This window comes from Neophocaena asiaeorientalis, unplaced genomic scaffold (genome assembly GCF_003031525.2).
Source record: "Neophocaena asiaeorientalis asiaeorientalis breed wild unplaced genomic scaffold, Neophocaena_asiaeorientalis_V1.1 scaffold79, whole genome shotgun sequence".
Lineage (NCBI taxonomy): Eukaryota > Metazoa > Chordata > Mammalia > Artiodactyla > Phocoenidae > Neophocaena > Neophocaena asiaeorientalis.
In genome coordinates this window covers 2,768,156-2,791,931 of record NW_020175402.1, presented here as the reverse complement: position 1 = coordinate 2,791,931, position 23,776 = coordinate 2,768,156, and the positions used below count along the sequence as shown (strand labels likewise).

General features: G+C 49.5%; 1 protein-coding gene across 1 annotated transcript in view; it reads right to left on the bottom strand.

Annotated features, from left to right (window-relative positions):
• Positions 1-22,822, bottom strand: part of GRHL3 (grainyhead like transcription factor 3) — a 35,212-nt gene extending 12,390 nt beyond the window's left edge. Inside the window, exons 1-9 of the mRNA XM_024766820.1 lie at positions 22,741-22,822; positions 10,840-11,026; positions 8,037-8,098; positions 5,454-5,799; positions 5,123-5,196; positions 4,510-4,663; positions 4,194-4,305; positions 2,699-2,793; positions 292-450 (exon numbers count right to left, since the gene is read on the bottom strand). Coding sequence (XP_024622588.1) covers positions 292-450; positions 2,699-2,793; positions 4,194-4,305; positions 4,510-4,663; positions 5,123-5,196; positions 5,454-5,799; positions 8,037-8,098; positions 10,840-11,026; positions 22,741-22,757 — 1,206 coding nt within the window. The 5' untranslated portion in view covers positions 22,758-22,822. The remainder of the gene's footprint in view (positions 1-291; positions 451-2,698; positions 2,794-4,193; positions 4,306-4,509; positions 4,664-5,122; positions 5,197-5,453; positions 5,800-8,036; positions 8,099-10,839; positions 11,027-22,740) is intronic.
• Between the last annotated feature and the right edge of the window lie 954 nt (positions 22,823-23,776).

The window sequence follows — 23,776 nt, the reverse complement described above, 5'->3', positions numbered from 1 at the left end:
ACGAGAAATGTGAAAAAGACAGACAGACACAGAGAAAAAGAAACCTGAAGAACTATTTACAGAGATCTAGAAAGAGGTCTTCAGAAAGAGGAAGGGATGAGAGACAGAAATGCAGAGAGCAGAGGAAAATATACATACAGAAACCAAGACAGACGAATGACAAGCACGCAGGAGGGACATTCAGAGAGCAAGAAGCAGAGACAGACACGCCCAGAATGGCTGGGGAGGATGCACAGCTGGGGGCCGGCCCTTCTCCCTCCCAGGGCCCAGCAGAGGGTCCACCGCAGCCACCTTGTCACAAAAGATCTTGATCTGGCAGACGGCTCGGTGTACCAGGCGCTCAGTGCCCGAGCCACAGTCGTAGGTGTCGACCTGCAGGTTCAGGGGGACGCCCTTCACCCCCTTCTGCGAGGAGAAGTCTGTGCTGAGGCAGTTTATGCCGATGAACACCTGGGGACAGAGGAGGGAGCTAAACAGCTGACCCGGCTCACCAGGCCTGCTGTCCCATAACCACGCTGTATAGTTATGGAGCCTACTGTGTGCCTGGTGGGCACCCTTAACTGCACAACGCCCCTGGAAGGCAAACATCACCGCCTCTCTTTTACAGATGGGGAAACTGATGCTCAGAGAGGGGTGGCAGCCGTCCCAAGGCGACACAGGGAATGTATAAGGGAACCGGAGTTCGGGCTCAGGTCTTCATCAGTGGACAATGCAGCTTCCACTAGATTGTCAAGGGCAGCCCAAAGGATCAAGGCCCTGGGAGGGAGACTAAGGGTCCTTTAGGAGCTTAAAATCCAGAGCCCATTTTTTTGCAACTCAGAGCAAGGAGGTAGAGAAGGGCCAAATCCCCCTCCCCGCCAGCTCCAGAAGACCGCTTTCCTGCTGGCCCTGGGCCACAGAGAGTGAGACACTGCCCCTATGCACGGCAACCACCAGCTCTAGCCATAGCTGAACCAGTCACCCCCATTGTACAGCTGAGGAAATGGAGGCTCTGAGCATGGATGTGACTTGTTAACGTTTCCACAGGGAGTTGGGCAGGGTGGCATGGTGGAATGAGCCTGGACATCGGGCCACTTAGACCTCTGCCACTCAAGCCATGTGGCTTTGGATAAGTCCTTTAATCTCACGGGCCTCAGTTTCTTTATCTGCAAAATGGGGACAATTAAACCTACCTCTTGTGGCTGTGAGGCTGGCAGAACACCTAGGGGGCTTGGATATTTTGTAACTGTTGTTGTAAGTGGGACAGTTGGAGTCTCAACCCGAAGCCTATGTGCATCTGATGGCAGTCTGGGGTCAGTCTTAGTTGGGCATCTCTTGGCAAGCTCACCTAGTGATTGCCTACTGCTGACTCCTCCGTGGGACCCTAGGCCAGACCCCACTCCAGGCTGGCCCCTGTTCCTTGGGGCATTTCCCTTGGAAATGACCCTGACTTGCACAAGTGGGGGTGGGGTGTGGTACCTCAGCAGACCCCCTTCCTTCCCTGGCTGGGGGGGCCAGGCCCACAGGTGCATGCCAGACATACCTCCCCCTCAGCCAGCTCAGCCCTAATGCAGCCCCCACCCAGCTCACGCCTGAGAAAGACCCAAGCCTGGGGGCTTAAGAGGCTGTGAGAAAATCCCAACCGAAACCCACCTCTCCCTTCCCACGAAACTCATTCCCCCCCTCCCTGAACTGGAGGCCCCAGCTCCTCCCCCAGTCCCTGGTGTCTGTTTGAATAATAATAATCCCTCGCCTTTGTGCCTCCCTTTGTTGTTTTCAGAGTCCCTTCACCTCCATTTTCTCCAGGCAGCCTGGACCGCCCCATGAGGCAAGCCAGGGAGACAGGGATTAGGTCCCCAGTTTTTCTAGGCCAGAAAGGCCCTTGCCAAGAGCCAGACCCAACCTTGGTCTGATGGGGTAAGTCTGGCCCAGGTAGGTGAAGGGACAGGCCCAGGGTTACCCAACTCGAGTACCCAACACACAGACTATTGCCCTTTCCACGATGCCACTTGTCCAAACAGAAAACCAAGACACAGAGGGACACTGCAGCACAGGTGACTTCAAGTCTGGTCTCAAGCACTAAACAGCTTAATCACTGGTGTGAAAAAAAATCACCAGAGGCTCCATTTCTCAGGCGTCTCCGATGGGCCTGGCATCGGGCCTGTCCCTTTGACGTGCGTGATCTCATAGGATCTTCACCACAACTCTAGGAGGCAGATTATTCTTCCCTTCCTGTGCACTCAGGAAGTGAGGTCATGGGTTTAAGCCCTCATCTACCAGACTCCAGAACACTTCTCCTGCAACACTCTGCACTAGCCCACAAGTCAGGAAACCTGGCGTCAGCGGCAGCTTGCTGTGTGGCCTCGCACAGGCTTAGTTTTCCTATCTGGTAAATAGGTGGATTGGATTAATTAACAACAGCCACCGCTCATGTGCCAGGCTGTGCTCTACCTTTTCCTTATCTCACCCGATCCTCACGCCAACCTATCAGTCGGTGCTATGGTTACACCCCAATTTTTAGCTAAGGCATCTGTCCAAGGTCACAGAGCTGGGAAATGGGCCTAGCGTTTCTGGCTTCTCCACCACTATGTATCCTGCCTCCTCCACTGGTGCCCTCATCGGAGCAGCTGCCACAATCCTAGGTACAGGTAAGGCCTTTTCCCAGGATGGGGACTTCCTGGCAGCCTAGCCCCATCCTGGCCATGACCCCAGCACTGACCTTGGCCTCCTCGTTGACGTTCCACACGAAGGACAGTGCATTATAGGCCACCTCCTCGATGTGTTGCACAGTGTTGAAGTTTTCTTTGCAGTCAGCTGAAACCACAGGAGACCAGAAGGAGAGTCAGAAGGGAAGGGATTTGGGGGCCCCATGGGGAGGGGTCATTTAGGGGGTGGCCTTTGTTCTTGGCAGGGACTTGTATCCTCTCCCCCAAGGACCATGCTTCAATGCAGGGAGGAAATTAGTAATTGTGCCCTGGGCTACAGGTGGAAAAACTGAGGTCCAGTCTGAGAAGCAGATCTGTCCAAACTCCAGAGGGACTCCTTAACTTTGCCAACTAGGCCAGGGCCCTCATGATTTTGTGGTGGAGCTTATACTTTTCATGGGATTGTGATTTAGGACATCTCCCAGACAAAGCAGTAGTAGCAGTAGTAATAATCGCAGTAACAGTGGCAGTAATAGCCATAGTAAAAGCCGTAGTACCAGTACTACTAGTATTGAACTAGTCATATTAAATAAATGATAGTACCACCGTCATTTATGGAACATTTACAATATGGCAAGCCTTCAGTTAATCCTCACAACAATGCTATGAATATTCAGCTTACACATGAAGAAAATAAAGCTCAGAGAAGTTTGGTCACTTGCCCAGGGTCACACAGCTAATAAAAGGTAGAGTAAGGACTGGAGTCCGGCTCTGTCTGTCTCCTGAACCCAGGCTCCTAACCACTTTACTAACTGGCCTCTCAGATAAGTCACTGAATCATACCTATTTGTATTATGTTCTCTAGTACACGTGGCTCCAAGGCAGAAACAGCACTGTAGGCAGGCAGGGCAGCTGCCGTTTTCCCAGTTGACAGCTGAGGAAACCAAGGCCCAGGAAGGGGAGGTGACACAGGTCACACAGCCAGGAAGAGAGTGATAGAGCCAGAACCTGGAGATCTGAGGATGGACTGTGCCTCCCACTCATCTCGGGGCCCGGAACAAGGTGGCACACACAGAAGGCCTTTCCCCTGTCCCTTTCCCTCTGACAAAGCCCAAAGGTTCCAGCTTCCAAGGCAGAACTGCCCTTGCAATGTGCTTCAAGCCTTCCAAATCACCCACTGCCTGCACTGTTATGCATTTGTGTCTCAATTGGCCAAGCCCCCTGATGGGGACAAGCAGGCCAGCATCCCAGGGGTGTATTTATCTGACACTACTAGGGTCCCCAGGGTCCTGTTTATCCCAAAGCAACACAGAAAAGAGGTCACTGCTTCCAGCCAACAGACGCAAATCCCTGCAAACCCCACAGCATTTGACCTGGAGACTGGGGCCAGGCAGGCGGCTGGAGTCAGAAATAAATCCGGCAGAGGTCAGAGGGGGCTGGGAAAAAGGGGCACAACAAGCAAGGCCTAAGTGGAGTGTGTGTGTGTGTGTGTGTGTGTGTGTGTGTGTGTGTGTGTGTTGTGAGACAGAGGAAGGGAGACTGGGACAGAGGGCTCGGGCGGGCTCTCACCCACATCGATGACCCGCTGCTTGGCGGTGGGCTGCCGGGAATGCCAGTGCTTCCAGAAGCGCAGCTGCTCCACCGGGCCCTTCTCGTTGTCGAAGACCACCATGACCACACTCTGCAAGCACAGCAGTCACTGTGACCCCAGCCTCAGAAGAGGCCCAGACAGTCTCATCCCTTGCCAGAGCCCGGGTCAAGTGGCCCGGCCCTTTGGCTTAGTTTCCCCCAATCCGTGGCAATGGGCAGTCATACAACAGCACCCTCTCCCTGGGGTCCCTGGCAGGCAGGGCTGACCCGACCCCCGCACCTACTGCCCAAGTACCTTGACTTTGCTGGAGGACAAGGCAAGGCCTTTGCCGCCTGCTGGGGTCCGCAGGGTGACAGGGTAGAACTGGCCCTTGTTGAGGTAGGCCATGGGTGACTCACCCGATTTGATGTGGATGGCTTTAGGGGAGCCCAGGGTGTACTCAAAGTCACTGCGGGGAGAAGGGAGAGGAGAATGAGGCTGGGCTTCCAGGCAGGAGTATCCCAAAGGGCAGTAGGGCAGGAAGCCCAAGGCTCTGCTATGGCCTTATTATGTGACCTCAGTAAATCACTTTACTTCCTGGGGCCTCAGTTTCCTCTTTTTCAGAGTTTCTATTTAATGGCTTTGTTGAGCCACAATCCTCCTGAATAATGAATAATGGAAACCAGAGACCCCTGAGGGGTGACAAAGTTATAGGGAAGACTAGGACAACAGAACCTTGGTTTTCTAACAGGGTGCTGAGCTCTGAGGTCCTTGTCACAGCCCAGGAAAGGGATGTAGAAATGACTCTCTTCTTTTATGTGCCTTCACTCCCCTCTTTTTATTCACTGACGATGCCTGTTCTGGAGACAGTAGGGTCTTTCTGCAGCCCACTGCCCAGGTGGCCAAGGGTCCAGGAAGGCTGACTTACCTCTTGGGGCTGGGATAGTCCTCTGGACATGGGGGTTCCGGGGATGTTTTCAGGATATCTGGGAAGAGCAGCGACTGCAGAGAAACACAATCCAGAGAAAATAAATGACCACATTCAGTTCTGCTGGGACCTCAGTCCAGGGCCACTGCATACAACTGTGAAGGCTGTATAGTGTACAACCTGGACAACAGTACATGGCAGCCCTGCCTCAGCTCAAGGACTCTTTCTCCCATGGATTCCAAAGCTTTGACCGCCTCACTGTCTTCTCTCCTTCTGTACACGTGTGACTAGACCCAGGGAGGCTGTGAAGGATATGGGGGTGGGCCCTCACCTCCTGTGGGTCATCTTTGAAGGTGCTGTCAGGCTGCCAGCGCTGTGTGGGAGGCACCCCATGAATGCTCTCAAACAAGGAGCTGAGGGAGCCATTATCATACACATCACTGGTGGGCAGCAGGTAGCCGTCCACAGAGCCAGCTTCCAGCTTGCTGGGGCCTGGGGTGAGGAGAGCTGCCTTGCCCGGTGTGGGTGCAGCCCCCTCCAAGCTCATTAGGTTATTCTTCTTGAGCACATCTGGGTACTCTGGGGCTCCAGACACATTCTCTGTCAGGAATTTCATGAGGTGCGTGGGACTTTCAAGGGGGGTGAGGTCCATCTCATATTCCATGCCATGGTAGTACCTGAGGAGAGACAGGAGGGATAAGTGGGTGCACCTCTTCTCTCTGACGGGCGGGAGTTCCTTGGCTGGACTGGAGAGTGACCATCACACTGACATACTGACCTCTTTTAATCCATCGTAATGTTAGGTCTTACCAACATGTGTGAAACACGATACTGCAGGAAGCCAGTGTGTCACAGGGATGAGCAGGGAGGAGGGTGTCAAGAATGGAGCCAAGTACAGGCTCAGAGTTCAGGGGGCAAATGTCTGCTTTACCCATTACAGTACTTGGTAATTAAAAAAACTGAAAGTTTAATTATTTATTTCTTATCCAGAGTCAAATGTCTCCACACTAAAAAAGCCGTATTGAGTCACCCATGGTGTGGGCAAGAGTGGGTATTTGCGAGTACAGTTAATGCACGTTGAGAGAAAGGTCTGAGAGGATATACCCCAAACTATTAAGGGGGGCAGGGAAGTAGGATTACAAGAAACTTACTTTTTTACTTTATTTATTTTTTAGCAAAAATAACAGTGTCTTTAATGCATTTAATTTTACAGAATCCAAAGAGTTTTTACATATGGTCCTCACTTGGTTGTCAAAAGAGCCAGATAGACTATTTTCACACATAAGGCCCAGAGATTCACATAATCAGAGAGACTGAGTGAACACACAGACCTTATAATAAGATGATTCTATTATCAGTGGGTGCTCTCCTTTAATTGTGCCAGTCTTCCATTCCCACCACCATACTTCTGTTTCTCAATGCCCAGCCCCAGTATGGATATTTATTTTTATTTATTTATTTTTTTTGCGGTATGCGGGCCTCTCACTGTTGTGGCCTCTCCCATTGCGGAGCACAGGCTCCGGACGCGCAGGCTCAGCGGCCATGGCTCACGGGCCCAGCCGCTCTGCGGCCTGTGGGATCCTCCCGGACCGGGGCACGAACCCGTGTCCCCTGCATCGGCAGGCGGACTCTCAACCACTGCGCCACCAGGGAAGCCCTGGATATTTATTTTGTAACTACACCAAATTTATTTTTAAAAAGTAAACTAAATTTAAAAATAGTTACAACAATAGGTAGTTTAATTATTATAATTATACAAATATTGTTTCCTGGCTGGCCAAATATTTTACTATAACTTTTCTTAGAACAACTTTTGTTGTTATTGGAATTATGATATTAACGAGTTTTTTCATTTTATAATTTCCTACTTGTCTATTCCTAATTTCCCTAAAACTGTCATACACCTATAAACAATTTTCTTCAGATGAACAAGTATATTATGTAATCCACCAGTTCATTCCTCCCTCCTCCCCTTCCTTCCTTCCTTCCTTTTTTACTTTATACGTTTCTACAGAGCTTGAATATTTTATAACAAGTAGGTATTATTTTATAATCAGAAAAGCTAACAACATTTTAAAAAATTAGTTTTGAGAAAAGTCTCCTGCACCAAAGCCTACAGTTTCTAGCAGTGGAGGGGCCCTGAGGCAGCTGCAAGAGTCGCAATGCCTGCCTTAGCAGTTTGGATGTTCTCAAAGGCAGAGAGGAGACCAGAAGGTTTCCCATCAGAAGCCCTGCCCAGTGGGGGGAAAGGAAAAGTGGAGAAAGGGGGAAGGGCCCTTCCAGTGCCCATCTGGCCATGAGCACGGCCTGGGCTGCTTTCTACAAGAAAAGGAACATCAGTGCCCCGAGGCACTAATGCCAGGCAGAGGCCCAAGAGAGCCAAGGGAAAGAAATACGGGAACATAGGTGTCCCCTCCCTTTGAGGCTGCAGGGAGGGTTTTGGAGCTAGGACAGAAAAGCTTCCATCAGGGCTTTTCCACCACTATGGCTTTGAAGTTTGTTTTCAGTAAACTCCAGCTCACATGGCCTACAGGCACCTAGGATATGTGTGTGTGTGTGTGTGTGTGTGTGTGTGTGTGTGTGTGTTTGTATGTGTGTGTGTGTCTGTGTGTTCAAGCAAAGTCTCACTATGATTTTGTGGGCCCTACTCTCTTTTGCCTTCATAGATCCCTTCCTCCATAAAAATATTTTAAAAACCTTTCACAATTGCATTGGTATAAATACAAATATAACCCAGGTTGGATCATATTCATTGTTTTCTTCTGACTTTAAAATAGATTACAATGACTTCGTGGGCCCCTAAGAGTACGGTGGGCCCTAGGGACTGTACCTCCTGTGCCCAGGGGATAAGGGGCCTAGAGGTGGGGGTGGGGAAGGGCAAAGGGACAGAGATGGTGGCGCCGGTGAGCCTCACCTCTTTCCTTGGTCGTTCCGGCCCCCAGTGCTGGAGGATAGTAGCCGCTTCTCCTTGGGGCCCTGAGAGGAGAGGAAGCAAGGATTTATGCATAGCTCTTGGGTAAGATCTGGCTGTTAGGAGCCTCAACCCCCTCCGGGGGACTTGGCCGGGCAGGGTAGCTACCTTGGTCACTGGGAGAAAACCCACCAGTCCTTCGAATTGTCAGGCCATCATTTAGTCTGAGCCCCAAGTTACAGAGTGGGGAGAAGTACCCCAAGATTAGCAGTTAGGAATCATGGAATTTGGAGTCAAGCAGGCCTAGCTTAAGTTCTAGCTTTACCACTTAAAAGTGCTGTGTGACTCTGGATAAATGACTGTGCTTTTCTGAGATTCAGTTTCTTCATATGTCAAGTGGGGGGATTATGAACTCTACTTCAAAGGGATTGTGAAGATTTATTAATAAAAATAATGTTCACTGTTTTTTAATGGAGTACTTCCTATGCACTGGACCCTGTGCTATGTGCCTTCTCTGTGTCCTCTAATCTAATCCCTACAACAACTCTATGATGTCTACTAATGTTATCCCCATTATATGGATGAGGAAACTGAAGGCAAGAGAGGCTCCGTCATCTTAGTGATTAGGAGTGTGGACTTCTTGGGTTTAGTTCCTAGATCTGCCACACGTTGGCTGTGTGATCTCGCGCGTCCCTTAACCTTTCTGAACCTCATTGTTCTCATCTGTAAAACAGGAATAATAATAGTAATACCAACCCCTGGGACTGTTGTGAGTGTTTAGACCAGCACCTGACACGTGGAGAGACTATGTAAATGTTACCTTTCATGATTATGATCATAATATTGTTGTATCTTAGAACATCCAGGTCATTTCTCCCTGAGGCTAATAAAGCCAGAACAAGGTCTCCGACCCAGCCTACTGACTCCAATGCCTGGGTTCTTAGTCTCACCCCGTGGAAGAGCATGAGGAAAGGCGCCTGGCACAGTAACCAGCATTCAGTAAGGAATGGTAAGCGCTCACGTTTAGGACTATATTGCCCAAAGCCACATTGCCAGCTTGTGGTCGGAACAGGTCTCGAACTCCCAACTTGGTGCTCTTTCCACACCATTAGATCATGTCTTTACTATACACAGTGCTGCTCTGAATCTAACATGCTCTGGGATGGGAAGAGGGGGCCAGGTGTATCTCACCGGAACACTATATTGCAATAAACCACTGCAAGTGTCACCTTCAGAGCCTGTCCCCACCACTCTGGCCCTGGGAATGGCCTCTTGCCTAGGGGAGATGGTGCTAGATTTTATTTTACGGCCCAACCTCAAGCTATATATCCCAGGCTGGAGTTTAAGCTCAGACCTAGAATTCTGGCTCCTACCATGTCCCCAGGCTGAGGCAGTCAGCTCCAATTTCTTTTCCATCAAATGCTATGAGGATGTTATCAGTCTGCTGGGGAGAAGGTAAGGTAGGGTAACCATACTACTCCAGGATGAGAACCAAAGCCAGGGAGATAATTTGGGGCTTTCTCATATCTGAGGCCACTTCCCCCCTTGGCCTCTGAATTTACAGAGAGTTTACCTTCCTTTGTGTAGTAGAATAGATAAACTACTTCTTGGGCCTGTGAATTTGAGGGCTTATTTACAAGGTGGCTTTAAATCTTCAAGTTCAGATTCAGTTATCACAACATTTAGCTATTTATGTCCCCCAGCCTGAGATCTGGGAAAGTCTCTTGGAGCAATAACCCAGCCTAGGAAGAGTAAGAAAGTTTGCTGTCATATGACAATTCAGACAGATGGGTAGTGGCTGCCTGGAGTACTAGGTTGAAAAAGATTTTGTGTCCTCATATACCCTCAGTGAGAATACAGTTTGTAATCCATTAGCAATGTCTCCACAGGCACTGGAAGAGGGGTGATGGCGTGTGTTATGTACTTGTGGTTATTGACAGGTTTAAGCACACTCACCATATATGACAGGGCCTAATTCCTGTTCTCAGGAACTGAAAGTCTCCCAGAGTCAAGGCCAAGGCCCAGGAAACAATTAGAGAACAATAAAAGATGGTCTGTCAGGAGGTATTACAATGCATATAATGGCAGCGAGGGTACGAACGACAGTGAGACACTCAGGAGAGGGAGAGGTGATGTGGCAGCATGGCTTCCAAGAGAAGGTGGGCCTTGGGAAGGGCCCTGAAAGAAGGGAATGGATTCAAGAGCAAAAGGCATGTTCTAGGTGGTGAGGTTAGAATAGGCAGGTGGGGATGACAGGGCAACTGGGATGACCTAAGGTACAGGGGCAGAAAGAAGATGGTAGGTTGGGGGTATTGCTGTGGTGTGTAAGGTCAAGGCATTGATCCATTCAATCAATATGTATTGAGCGCTGTGTGGCAGGCAGTATGGGGTGCTAGGGGCTCAGTAATGATCATGACATGACTCTGCCCTACAGGAGCTCAGTGTCACGGGGGAGATGGAGGAATAAATGCACAAACAGCAAGTTTCTAAGGATAGCTTCAAGGAAAAGGATGGTGGTTGCTGAGGGTGCCCAGAGGAGGCACGGAATGGGAGACCCCAGAAACCCTTCCTCACCTCCGGCGGAATGAGCTGACATTGAAGCTGAGGCCCAAAGCTGAGAGTACGGTTTAGCTAGGGGGAAGGGGAGGGTACCAGGCAGAGGGAACAGCATGTGCAAAGGCCCAGAGGCGTGAAAGAACATGGTGAGGGGCTGGGGGTGGTCATGGTGGGCTAGTGAGCCATGAGGCCTGAAAGCGAAGACACACAGTCAGTTAGAGGGGGGCATGCCCAGAGGTGGCAAATGTACCATGTAGTAATCGTAGAGGAAGCTCAGGGCTGCAACGCTCTCATCGTCTCCATTGACTCTCATCATGGCCTTCGTGGCCACTGTCAAGGGATTTTCAAGGTAGGTCTTCCAGGCCTCATCCTCGTTAGTGTAGGGGAATTTCTGGAAGTTAACTGGGTCGTTCTTTAGCAGCCGTACAGATCTGAAACTGAAAGGCAAATAAGGAAGGTCAAGTTTAGGCTGTCCCAGCAGAAGTTCCGTGAACGGTCAGCCTCAGCGCAACACCCAGGAATTCAGAGAGTTACCAGCCTTGAAAACTTGAAACTGCTTCTTCTGTCATCATTGGGCAGATGGAGCAGTAGAATGTATCCAAACTCTGGAGCCAGACGCTTTGGGTCACCACCAAATGTTACCATGTAGAAGCTGTAGACCTGGGGCCTCAGTTCCCTCATCTACAACATGAAGGCTGTAATCCCAACCTCGCAAGGCTTCAGAGAAGATTCAGTAAAATGCTCCCATGGTAGATACTTATTCAAGGGGAATTAGTGTAACAAGGATGGGAAATAACAATGACAAGCCGCAAAGAATAAAATCTCCAGGTAACTCAGCATGAGTTCTTCTGATGAAATTCTCCTCAAGATGGAGAAAGACACAGAAGGCTGGAGATCATTTCAACTTGGAGACTGTGGTGAGGGACAGAAAGAGCCAGAGCAAGGAAGCCCATAGGCAGAACCTGGTCTTGGGAAATGGCATTTCAGATCAACATTTATTGTAGAGTGCCCAAGCAGCTGCTCAGATGCCAGGAACTGGAGTGGAATGCTGCAGGGCACCCCTAGGCAGGCAGAACCTGGGCACTGAGCTGAGAACTTGGACAAATACAAGCCACATAAGCTCAAAGGCAAGAGATCAGGAAAGACTCTTTGGAGGAGGCAGACATTTTAGTTGGGAACACTCAGCACGGGGGATTATATCACTCAGATATGTAGGGTGAGTGTCCCAGGAATAGGAACATAATACAGATTAATGATGATGATGAAAATAATGTCTAATCTTTATTGAACACTGACCATGTTTTAGGCACTGAGCTAAGCACTTTTCATGGATTATCTCATTTAATTCTCACAACAACACTGTGAGGCATGTACTATTATTTTTCCTATTTTATCCATGAGGAAACTGAAGCTCTGAGAAGTTAAGGGAGTTGCCCAAGGTCCCAGTTAGTGGGTTAGTGAGTGGCCCAGAGGGGATTCAAGCTTGAGCAGGAAGATGCTGTAATACAGAATAGCGTTCTCAAACTTCCACTGCAACAGAATGACATGGAAGGCTTGTTAAAACACAGATTTCCAGGCCCCACCCTGAAGTTCCCTGGTAATGCTGATGCTGGTAGTTTGGGGACCACACTTTGTGAATCACTGGTGTAGAACATGCTCTTAATCGTGAGCAAGGGCATAGAGGTGGGAAAGTTCTGGTTATGTTCACTTTAGAGCAAAGAATGTGTGAAGGATACTGGTAGGCAAGAAGCTGGGGACAGTCAGGCTGAGAAAAGAGAACTCCTGAGACTGGTGTCCTGGTGCCCCGGTGCCCCTTTTCTAGGTGAGTCTCATAGATTCTCTAATGTTAGAGACATAGGAATAATGCCAGCTGCCATTTACTATACTATATATGAACCCTTTCCACTCATCAGCTCTGCTCCTTACAAGAACTTTAGAGGTAAGGATCATTTGCTGCAGTTCACAGATGGAGAAACCCGAGACTTGGAGGAGATAAGAAAATGCCCCCAAATTACCCAACTAGTCCATGACACAACCAGCATTTAAACCCAGGCTTGTCTAGTACCAAAGCCACACATTTTCCACTAAGCCACACAGCTTTATCATAGTGCAAGAGGGCAATCCCTACCACAACAGAAAAATGCTCTAGTTGTGGAATTGCAGGCACTGTGGCAGACTGGTGGGTGGGCAAGGACCTTCAAAAATCACACCACAGGAAGTGCCCTCCTGCTGCCCGGCGGCTCAAGCCTACATTCTCAGACACAGAATGGGAACAGCAGCCAGGCCACACCCAGACAGGCCGAGGGTGGCACTCTCCCAGGGGCTTCTTCCAGGGCAGTGTCTCCCATCTCACTGAGCCCCAGGGTGTGGGGTATTGGGCTCTGAAAGGGAGGGAGAGGGAGCTATCACACAGGAAAGAGAGATGACAGAAACCTTCCTGCTCCAGGGGCATGTAGAGGGAGGCACACCCCAAGTTTCTGCTTCTATAAATCAAGGGCCTTAAGATGGAGAGGCGAGAAAAGGCCCCTCCCAGCTGCCTCCTGGGCCTGGGGTTAGAGGAACTTACAGAGCAAGCCTAGGTGGCTGCCCCCAACCCCTCCCAGTACCAGCCTAAATGGAACTCCTAAACCAAGGGGGCACAGGAGAAACAGGGAAAGGCCTGGTGGACCACTCTCTGGGTCAACAAGGAATCCCAGTGCTTAGCACTGTTCCTTGTTTATAAAATGTGTCTAATAAAAGCACCCACCATGTAGGATGATGAGGATTGAGTGCAACATCACAGGAAAAATGCGTAAAACTGTCTCTGGCACATAACAAGTGCTTAATACAAAAAGAATGATGTGCCATGCCACGGAAAGGACATACTTTACAGAACACTCTTTCCAGAATGTCAAAAATCTTGAGCCTATGGAATCTTATGCTGTATTTTGGTCTTCGGGTGTTGAAATAATTCCTCATTTATAATTTCTAATAAAGGAGTAATATGCCAAAAAAAAAAAAAATTGTGCTCTCGTCCCAGCCTGGAGCTAGACATCAAAGGGTTGCAACGTGGTACAAGACATGGCCACCCTGAAAGTCACTGGCAGATCTGGGCCTGGAGCCCCAATTTGCTGACTCTGGTAGAATGACCATTATCGGCTTTGATGAGCTACCAGTTATCTTACCCTATTCAAAAGTTAATTTTTAGAAGACAATGATAAAGTTACATCAGAAACGAAAGGACAGGCAATGTTTGCTGTTCATTTGGAGGGTTTTTCTAGTCTACAGTGGTCTCCAGTCCATCCTGTTGGGATCCCAAAGTCTGATTCCTTGATACACAGCAGCTACCATACCTCAAGAATTTACCATAGGTAGACACTGTTCCACCTATTATTCTGCATCATCTTATCTACTCTGCACAATAGGTTTAGGGGAAGTTGAGACTCAGGTGATATTACCTGCTCAAGGTCACTCAGCTAGTAAGTGGCAGAGGTTTACCTTGAACCTGGACTTGTTGGACTCCAAGACGCAGCTCTTAACCCCATGCTAGTCTCCTTTCAAATGCCTCTTTTATTCTGGCAATTCCCCTCCTCTGGAATAAACTGAACCAATCCTCCACTGCAAGACAGAAAGGGATTTCCCACCCACACAAGTCAAGAGGGACTGAGTGAGGAAGTGTGATGAGTGGAAGAGTTCCTGGCCGGGCGCTGGGAGCTCTAGAGTCCTGGTTTCCAAGTACGCTACCAATCAGCGTCACGTTCCAAGACTACGCATTTGGCTTCTAGAAAGTCTTGGCTATGGATAAGGTTAGTTAGCCTTGACTCAGTGCCAAACACGGATCCAAAAACTTTTGGCTCCCTGTTCTCTTAAAGATTAGAATTGAGAGTTGAGGGTGCAGTGGGTAAGGATGTGAAAAGGGCTCCAGGAAGGAGTGAGCCCTACTAATGGGAGACAGAGCCAGAACAAAGAGGGGAAACCAGCTGACTGGAACCTATGCGGTCACCTTACCCGAGGGCCTCCACAAACTCTCTGTTGGTGTCCCTGTCCAAGGCCAAACTCCTCAGCCATCAGAAGGTGAAAGGGGAACGGGGGAGGAGGGTATAGGGAGAGGAAGTGGCTCTGGGCAGCCTTCTAGCCATCAGGTCTCCACCAGGCCGCAGCACAGAAGAATCTGTAGCACCATGGGAGGAAGGAGCAACAGGGTCATAGCCTGACAGACCCGAGTACCCACGTGTCCTTGGGTCAGGTACTTAGCCCCTCCAAGCCTATTTCCTCATCTGTTAAATGGGGTCTATTGAGAGTCTTCTGTGTGCCAGTCAGGGACTCTTCTAGGCACTGGGGAATCAGCCAAGAACAAGACAGATAAGGCTCTTCTCCCTTTGGAATTTGCAGTCTAATTGGGGAAAACAGACGGTAAACAAGTAGATAAATGAGTTAATTTTAGTTAGTGATAAGTGCTGTGAAGAAAATTAGAGCACAGTCATGTGATGGAGTTACCAGGGCTGGCTACTTTAGAGTGGGGATAATCTCATGGGTTGTTGGGAGAATTAAGTACATTAACATAAGAAATGTGTTTGGCCCAGAGCCTGCCAGAGAATCATAGCTTAGTAACTAACTGGCATCATCATCATGATCACCATCTTCTTAGAACCCCCAAATGAAAGTAAAGCGGAGACTCTGCCTGAGGTTCTTAAACTAACATCCTCTCCAAGCCTCCTGTTTGTGAACCAGGTTCCACATCGAAAACAAAAGAGACAGTGTAACAACCCCTTGCCTTGATTTTCACATTCACTATCTCGTGGAGCCTCCCGACATACATGACATGTTATTATCTCTACTTTACAACCAGGAAATAGACAAAGGAAAGAGACGTTAGGTGACCTGTTCCAGGGGACTGGCTGAGTTACAAAGTGAGACTCCTGGAATCTAATTCCATGACTAGTCACTTTTCCACCAACCACTAGTTTCCAAGAAGGGATGTAGAAGAGAGGGGAAAAAACAATAAATCTGGGTGACATCCATCCACCTAACCATCTATGCTTCATTTTAATAAATATTTATCAATATGTATTATACTATGTGCCAGGCTTTGTCCTAGGCAGGCAACACAACAAGATCCCTACTGTCATAGAGGTTGCATTTTAGTGGCAGCCAAGGCAGACATGACCACAAAAACAAACAGACAGCTACTATCAGGTGAAGAAAGCTATGAAGGAAAAGAAGCAGGAGGACTTCTGACCTGCCTAAACTTTGGGGAATGACTAGATGTTGGCTGAGGAGAGGGGTGGAGGGGGAGAGGGGCGTGAAGATGGGTGGGGAGGATTTTGGACTTTCCAGGTGAAAGGCAAGACAAAGGCAGAAGCCTGGAACAGCTCCCAGAGCTTGTCTGCCTACTGTGTGACATGTGTGAGCCAGGTTTTTTGCATATGTTGCCTTGTTTCAAGGAAGGCCAGCCCATGAAGAAGGAAACTCAAGTCTGAGACTTGATAATCCCTCACATTTGCATAGCGTGTTATATTTTTCAACATGCTTCTCATACATTTGTCATCACCTCTGATCCTGCAACGCCCCTGTAAGGTAGGGAGAGAAGGTATGACTATCCCCATTTGATAGCAGGATAAAATGAACCACAGAGAAGGCCACTGGTTTGCCTAAGGCCACCCAGCTCGTATCTCATGGTGCCAGGCCTAGAACAGAGGTCTCTGTCTTCCATCATCAAGAACCTTCACAAGGCTGCCTCCTCAGAAGCCTGCAGTGGTGAAGTAGGGCTTCCTCCCAAGTCCTTTCAGACTCTAACTCTCACTGCATTCTGGCTGAGCCACTTAAAACTCCCAGTGAGAGTAAGTAAATGTGTCTCAGCCATTAGTTGAGACTTTTGGGGTTCCAGTTAGGGTGCAAAGAGACTTTAGAAATCAAGTCTCTTTTTTTTTTTTTTTTTTAGTTTTGTTTGTTTTGGCTGTGTCACGCAGCTTGTGGGATCTTAGTTCCCCCACCAGGGATTGAGCGCAGGCCCTCAGTAGTGAAAGAGCTGCGTTCTAACCACTGGACCGCCAGAGAATTCCCTAGAAATCTAGTCTTTGGGAGCAGGTGTGACTTGCCCAAGGACACACAGCACTGAGCCGGATTGGGACTCAAGTCTCCTAGCCTCCTGCCCAGTACTCAGCTCAATCACTACCTTACCTCAAAGGCGCTTCAATAATTCAGAGATGGAAAAGTAAGGCCTCTGACTCAATCTTACAGATGGGGGAAGAAAACTCACCACCAAGGCGGCAGCCTCAAACCCCACCAAAGGAGGTGCCTGACACAGGACAGATCCAGTGATCTGGGCCCCACTTCCCTCCAGCCTGAGGAGGAAGAGTTCCAGGGGCTGCCTGAGCTGGGTGTTGACACCCAGATACACCCAATGACTTGTCAAACCCTGTTGTGAGCCACCCAGCCTCAACAGCAGTGATCAATCACATTCACTAATTACCCACAGGGAGGCCCTGCCACAGCTGCTCACGGAGGAATCATTTTTCAGTCATCCGCATGGAAGGTGTTCCCTGGGCATGACAGGAGTGCTCCGGGGTTGTTGTGCTTGACAGTGGCCCATCTGGTTTCTGGATGCACAGGTTGTGAAATGTGCCTTATCACATGCTGGGGCTCACTTGGGGGCCTCAACTGGGAAATGGCAGCACCTAGGGCATGGCTCTATAATGACTCCAGTTTGAATGAGGCAGTGTGAACTAATAGTTACAGGGTGGGCCCCAGAGCTATGCTGATCTGGGTTCCAGTTTCATCTCTGCTATTACTAGCTGTGTGACTTTATGCAACTTGACCTCTCTGTGCCTCAATTTTCTTACCTGTAAAAAAATGGCGGACGATGAGAGCACTAACCTCACAGAGTTATCATGATAGCTATCGTTCACCGAGGGCTTACTAGGTGCCAGGTGCTGGCCCAACAATTCCTATTCATCGTTTTGTTTAATCTTTAGAACTTTGTGAAGTATTACTGTTGGAAAATGCAATGGGATAATGGAGGCAAAGGGATCAGCACAATGCCAGCACATAACAACATGAACTATTACTACTAATACTCACTTTGTGGGGTAGCCCCCAGAAAATTGCATGACAACTCACAACCTCACTTTCTCCTTCTACTAGCGGCAGGAGGAGACCTGATGCTTGGAGATTCCCAGATAAAGAGGGGCAAGCATTGCCAGCTTCATCATCTGGACCCAGGTGGGCAAGCTAACTGAGAGCCATCAGGCTCCAGCCAGCACCTCTAGTTGCATGGAAATTAATTATATGCCATTTTCTAATTATACCAGAAACTCACTTTCTCCCCTTTGAAAATCCCTTCCTCGATGGGAATTTTTCTTTCATGCTATACTCTCCTCTTGGTTTCCTGTCCAATTTTCCTATTTTTTTCCTCTGTTGTTCAATTGAGATGTGAAAGAAGTTGCAATCTACCTCTAGACCCAGGGCACCACATCCTTTCATTCATTCATTCACTCTGCTTGAATAGGCCCTGTGCTGGGTACTGGGACACAAAGGTAAATATCATGCTGTCCCCACCCTCAAAATTTCTCAATTCTTGCTGACCTCCTAGGAAGGCCCAGTGAAATAACATCGAATATTTGTGAGAGAATTTCCCTTCAAGACTTTCACTAGATCAGCTGCTCTGACCTTTTTAAGGAGGCAAAAGGAATAGAAGAAGGGGGCAGCCAGCCAGGATTATTTGCTCCATTTTACAAATGGAAAAGCTGAGTTCCAGAAAGGGGAGGGAAGACAAGGGAAGGAAAGGAGCTAAGTTATTTTATGCGTCAGGCCTTGTGCCTTTTCGTTCTCATACATGCCGTGAGGTGGGCCTTATCACCATTTTACATATGCAGAAACTGACACAGACGTTAAGGAGCTCATCCAAGTCACCCAGTCCATACACAGCAGAGCTGCGCTCAAACACAGGTGTGACCGCATAGCAAAGCTCTCAGCCTGCCTACTCAGCTACTACACTGTAGGTCAGCGGTAGATCTGGGAATCTCCTGCCTTTTAATCCTCTGCCAGGTCTTCTAAGCCAATGGTTCTTTTTTTTATTTTTATTTTTTTGTTGCGGTACGCGGGCCTCTCACTGTTGTGGCCTCTCCCATTGCGGAGCACAGGCTCCGGACGCGCAGGCTCAGCGGCCATGGCTCACGGGCCCAGCCGCTCCGCGGCATGCGGGATCTTCCCGGACCGGAGCACGAACCCGTGTCCCCTGCATCGGCAGGCGGACTCTCAACCACTGTGCCACCAGGGAATCCCCCAATGGTTCTTAAATTTGAACATGCATTAGAATCACCTGGAGGGCCTGTTAAAACACATATTGCTGAACCCCACCCCCAGAGTTTCTGATTCAGTAGATCTAGGGTGGGCCTGAGAATTTGCATTTCTAAGGAGTTCCCGGGTGATGATGCTGACGATGCTGGTCCAAGGACCACACTTTGAGAACACCGTTTTTTCTTTAATTAGGTGAACCAATAATTCTCTCTTTTAAAAATAATGACCCTCTTTCTTTCCTTTCCTCATTTCAAAAGTAACACAGATTTGTAAAAACACAGTATATAAAATATGGAACATATAGAAAAATTAGAAGCAGAGGCTAGAATTCACCTGCATTCCTCTGCTCAGAAATAAGCACTGGTAGCAGTCTGGCATGTCTCTTAGTCTTTTTTCAACATCTGTGCTGGTAGGAAGCAGGGTAGCACATTGGTGTGGGCATCCTTTTGGCCCCTGGTAAGATCTCAGCTCTTCAGTGCGATGTTGGGAATATATTGCCTGGGGCAAGCTGAAATCCCCTCATCCTTAAATTTATACTCCCATCCTTCAGTGGATTGCTGGGAGGGTTACAGGAGATGATGTATTTATCAAGTACCGGACACTGTGTCCGCTGTGGAGTCAGCGCTCAAGAAAACGCTTGGCTGTTTTTGTTTTACCGGAGGGCACTTAGGGTATGCTATTTGTGTTTTCAGCCCTGCGGTGCTTCCTCCCCCTCCTCCTCCTCTATGTGGACCCCTGACGACCCTCTTGGCTCCAGGCACCGACCGGGCCTCCCGGGCGAGGGCAGCGGGACGAGTGGCAGGGACCGCCGCCGTTTGGGTCGTCGAGGGACCTCTCGGACCGGGGCCCAGTCCGCCTGTTTTACAGCCCTGCCTTAACTTGGATTTTTAACTTTTCATTCACCAGCAGCGTAGCTCCGACTTTTAATAACACACCTCGTGCACGACAAAAATTTGCTCCTGGCAATCACGGTTTCGACCACAAAACCACAGCGGGAGGCGTTCCTAGTTAACTCTGTCAGCGCTGCAGGCAGCCTGGAGCTCAGCGCTCCCGGAGCTTGGGTGGAGCGGTGGATAGGTCCGGTCCACCTCCCACCCTCCGCTTCGGCTCTCCAAGATTTAAGGGACGAAGATGATTCCAGACTGCGGCCCCAGCGGGGCTGCAGAGGGGAATCCTGGCGCGCCTCGCTGACTTCCCTCTCTCTCGTCCACTCGATAGATCTACTACGTGCTGATCACTTAATCTTAATCCCCTCGTATCCTCGACGGGCTGGACGGGACAGCGCAGGCCGGCCAGGCACCCAGTAGGCCCTCGCGCACTCTAAAGATGGGACTCTAAACATGGCGGCCAGCCTGGGGCCCGTCGCCCTCTCTGGGAGCTCTTTTCCCGCGAGAAGTAGGCGTCCGGCAGCGACTTCCTGCGCCCTCGCCGCCCCAGGATCCCTTGCGACCGGCTTTAGCCCCCCGAGGCGCCCAGGAAAGCGGGATGGAGGTACCCGAGGTTTGCGGAGTCCTGGAGGCTGGCAGATGCTCCCGGCCCGACCACATAAAAGTCCCGTGCGCTCCCCCCGCCAGCTGCCTCGAGCTGGCTTTTAACTCCACCACCTTGGCCTCCATGCTCCTCAAGCGCCGGCCTTCGAAGTGGCCTAGTAATAGGGCTCACGTTTATGGAGCTTCTCCTCCGGGCCGGCTGGCCTACATACGGGAGCTCACTGTTTCCCTGACCAGGTGGGTGTTTATAGTCTCTATTGGACAGAGGAGGAAACTGAGGGTCAGGGAGGCGAAGCAGATTCACCAGGACCCTGAAGTTGCTAAGTGGCAGAATTTAGAGTCATGTGCAAGTCCGGCTTTTCCTACTACGCCAAGGCCCAGCAAGAGGTGGTGTTTCTGTCGGGATCAGAATGGATGCTAGGACCAGTCCTCTTAACTCTACACGTTTGGGGGGAATGCAGCAGCAGCAGGAGCTCAAAACTTGCAAGCCAAGCAGCGGATTCCACCCCTCAACCCCCCTTATCAGTAAAGGCACTTGAGCCCCCAGGCACTGAGACACTGTCATTGTAATCTTTAGTGGTGGCTTCAGAGTCTGCCAGCAATTACACAGCAGGCACAGGTTCCCCTCACCCCACTCCAACCGGAGAAGCCTCTACTGTCAGGAGTTCTGACTTCAAACTCAAATCATTAAGGAGGAGAAATGCAGGAAACCTTTTTGTTCAAGTAACCCAGCTTCAGGACATTTACCCCCTAAGGGGCACCAATGAATACATTTCTGTCCGCAGCCTCTGCTGTTTTAACCAACAGATCTGAGTGGGATGGAGACACATCAGAAGATATTTTTTGTTTTCAAAGTATGGAAAAATAGAAGGCAAGAGGTTCAGAAATGCTCATTGATTGGTTATTTCTGTATGAAGTAACAAGGCTATTTTAGATTGCTCCTTACCAGCCTTTAAGTCAATTGCTTGTCTAAAGTTACTGGATACCCCAACAGCTCCATTAAGTGGGTCCCAATATGGCCACAATTTACAGATGAGGAAACTGACATTCAGACTGGTGAAGTGACTTGGCCAAGGTCACACAGCTAATTAGTGGCAGCTGGAACTTGAACCCAGGTGTTGGCTCCACTGCCCCTGTTCTTATCCTAGTTGTTAACATGTTATCAGCCCCAGGGAGCCCATTCAAGAGAAATCCGATGCCCAGTGATTGTACCATGAACATAGTTAGCTAACCCCAGAGAATCCAAGAGCTGACTGGTATCGTGGAAACTTGTCTGCGGTCAGGACCCACCAACTGCTCTGCTCTCAGGTCTTCAAGTTCTTAAAACAGTCTATTAAGGAGTAGCTAGAAAAAAAGATTGTTCAATCCTTGACTCTGCCTACTCACCTCTGAGGGTGGCAGGAAGAGGACAGTCTGTATTTTAGAAGCCTGGCTTCTGCCAGCTTCCCAAACCCAGGCTACGGCAGCCCAGAATCCCAGCCTCATCCCACCTTCTCTGAGGTCTGGACCCCAAGCCAGGGGTCCATGGTGAAAGTCATCATCAGCCAGTGGGGATTCTAAATCCCAGATATGGGCAGGAAGGCACCTGTGTCCTGTCAGGCAATAGAGATGACCTCACTGAAAACCACATCTCAGCCTCCTCAGCCTTAGAACCGCCTCTGGATGAAATCAACCACATTTTATTTGAGTGCATCTTCAGACTTTGGCTCTGTGGTAAGCATTTTACAGCCTTTATCACACAACTCTCTCAAGAATCCTACAAAACATTCTTGTACCCATTTTCTAGATGAGGAAAATGAAGCGCAGGTCAGTTGAATGACTTGCCCAAATCAAGATCTCAGCCCATGAGGAATGGAGCCTGGATTTGAACCTAGGTCAAGCTGACTAAAGAGTGCATATGTTTAACCAGCACACTTCACTTTCCCACTTGGGACTGTTCCAACCCAACAAACAAGTCCCTTTAGAGAAACCCAACTCTCTGCCTAAGACAGTTCTTAGAACCACCTCAGAGAAGTTCCTTTTGGCAAGAAGATAGAAAGCCTAGATGGGATTGGAGCTGTCTCTGATTTCCAAGGCCCCCTTCACAGTATCAGAAAGTGGTGCTGAAAGCCTTCACAGTTTCAGTCCTGTGTTTCCCTACCTGGCTCGAAACTGCTCAGCAGAGAGAGAAAGGAAAAAAAAATTTTTTTCCCAGGGAAACACTCAGCTCTAGCTTGAGACGGGGCTTGCCTCAGCACGCCAAAATGAGATCGTCAGCCCATTCATTTACCCTTACAAATTGCTCTGTGAATCTTGGCGCCAGCCTCCCTGCTCTTTCCCCTTCTAGAAACCCCATCCAGACTCCATGCTCACAGCGCGCCAGGCATCCACCGGTGTTTACTCACTCAAGTTCATTCGACATCTTCCTGCTCCCAGGCTCCCAGGCTTGACGGATGGATCGGCACCGCGCACCAAGGCTCTGCTGACCGCTCGTCTCTACTACTTGCCTGACACAGACATTCCCTGCCCAGGGAAGTGTTTGATTTATGTTGAGGTTTCAGTGACGGGATTCTGCTGACAGGTAGGTTCCCGGCAGCTCTGCCGCTGATTGGCTACAGGTACAGGTGCCGGCAACAGCAGGTATACCTCAACAGGTGCAGCTGTTAACTCCTGGCCTGCCGAGCTGGGGGCGGAGCCATGGGTGGAGCTGGCCAATTCCTTCCTTGGTGAGGGGGTGGGGGGTGGAGATTAAGGAGGAGGGAGGAGAAAAAAATGTTGGAGAGAAGATAGCCAGAGGAAAAGTACAGGGACAAACAGATACTTGGCTGCAGGAAACCTCGATTCCTGTTTCTAGTTAGTATCCTGGATACCCCGGAACATCCCCCCACCCCCGCAAATTCCTTGGGCCCCTCTTCTACCCAGCATCAACTACTTCACAGCCACCAGGGAATTCTCAAAGGAGAGAGCAGATCTTCCCCTGTGGGTCTCTGTAAAAGTTCCCTTTCTTTTTCCTAGAGCTTCCCTTTAAGATATCGACATCTTATTTCTGAATAGTCTTCTACAGGTATTCAGGTGATTTCTTTTGACTTTCACAGTGACCCACTGTGGTAGCTATGATTATCACTGCTCTCTTCCTCCCCAATACACACACTTCACAGGTGAGGAAATGGAAGCCAGAGAGGTAACGTGACTTGCCCAAGGGCATGAGCTAGTGAGTGTCAGAGCCCAGATCCGAATCTTCAGTCATCTCACTGCAAATTTGGCTTTCCCTTTGAGCTGAAGTCAGTGGCCACAATTCAGCAGACATTTATTGAGCACCTGTGGTGTGCCAGGCCCTACTCTGGGTTCTGAGGTGACAGAGGCCAAAAAGACAGGGTCACTGCTCTTAGAGGAGTTTATAGTTTGGGGGAGGGGGGTGTTGGTGGTGTGGTGGGGGGGGGG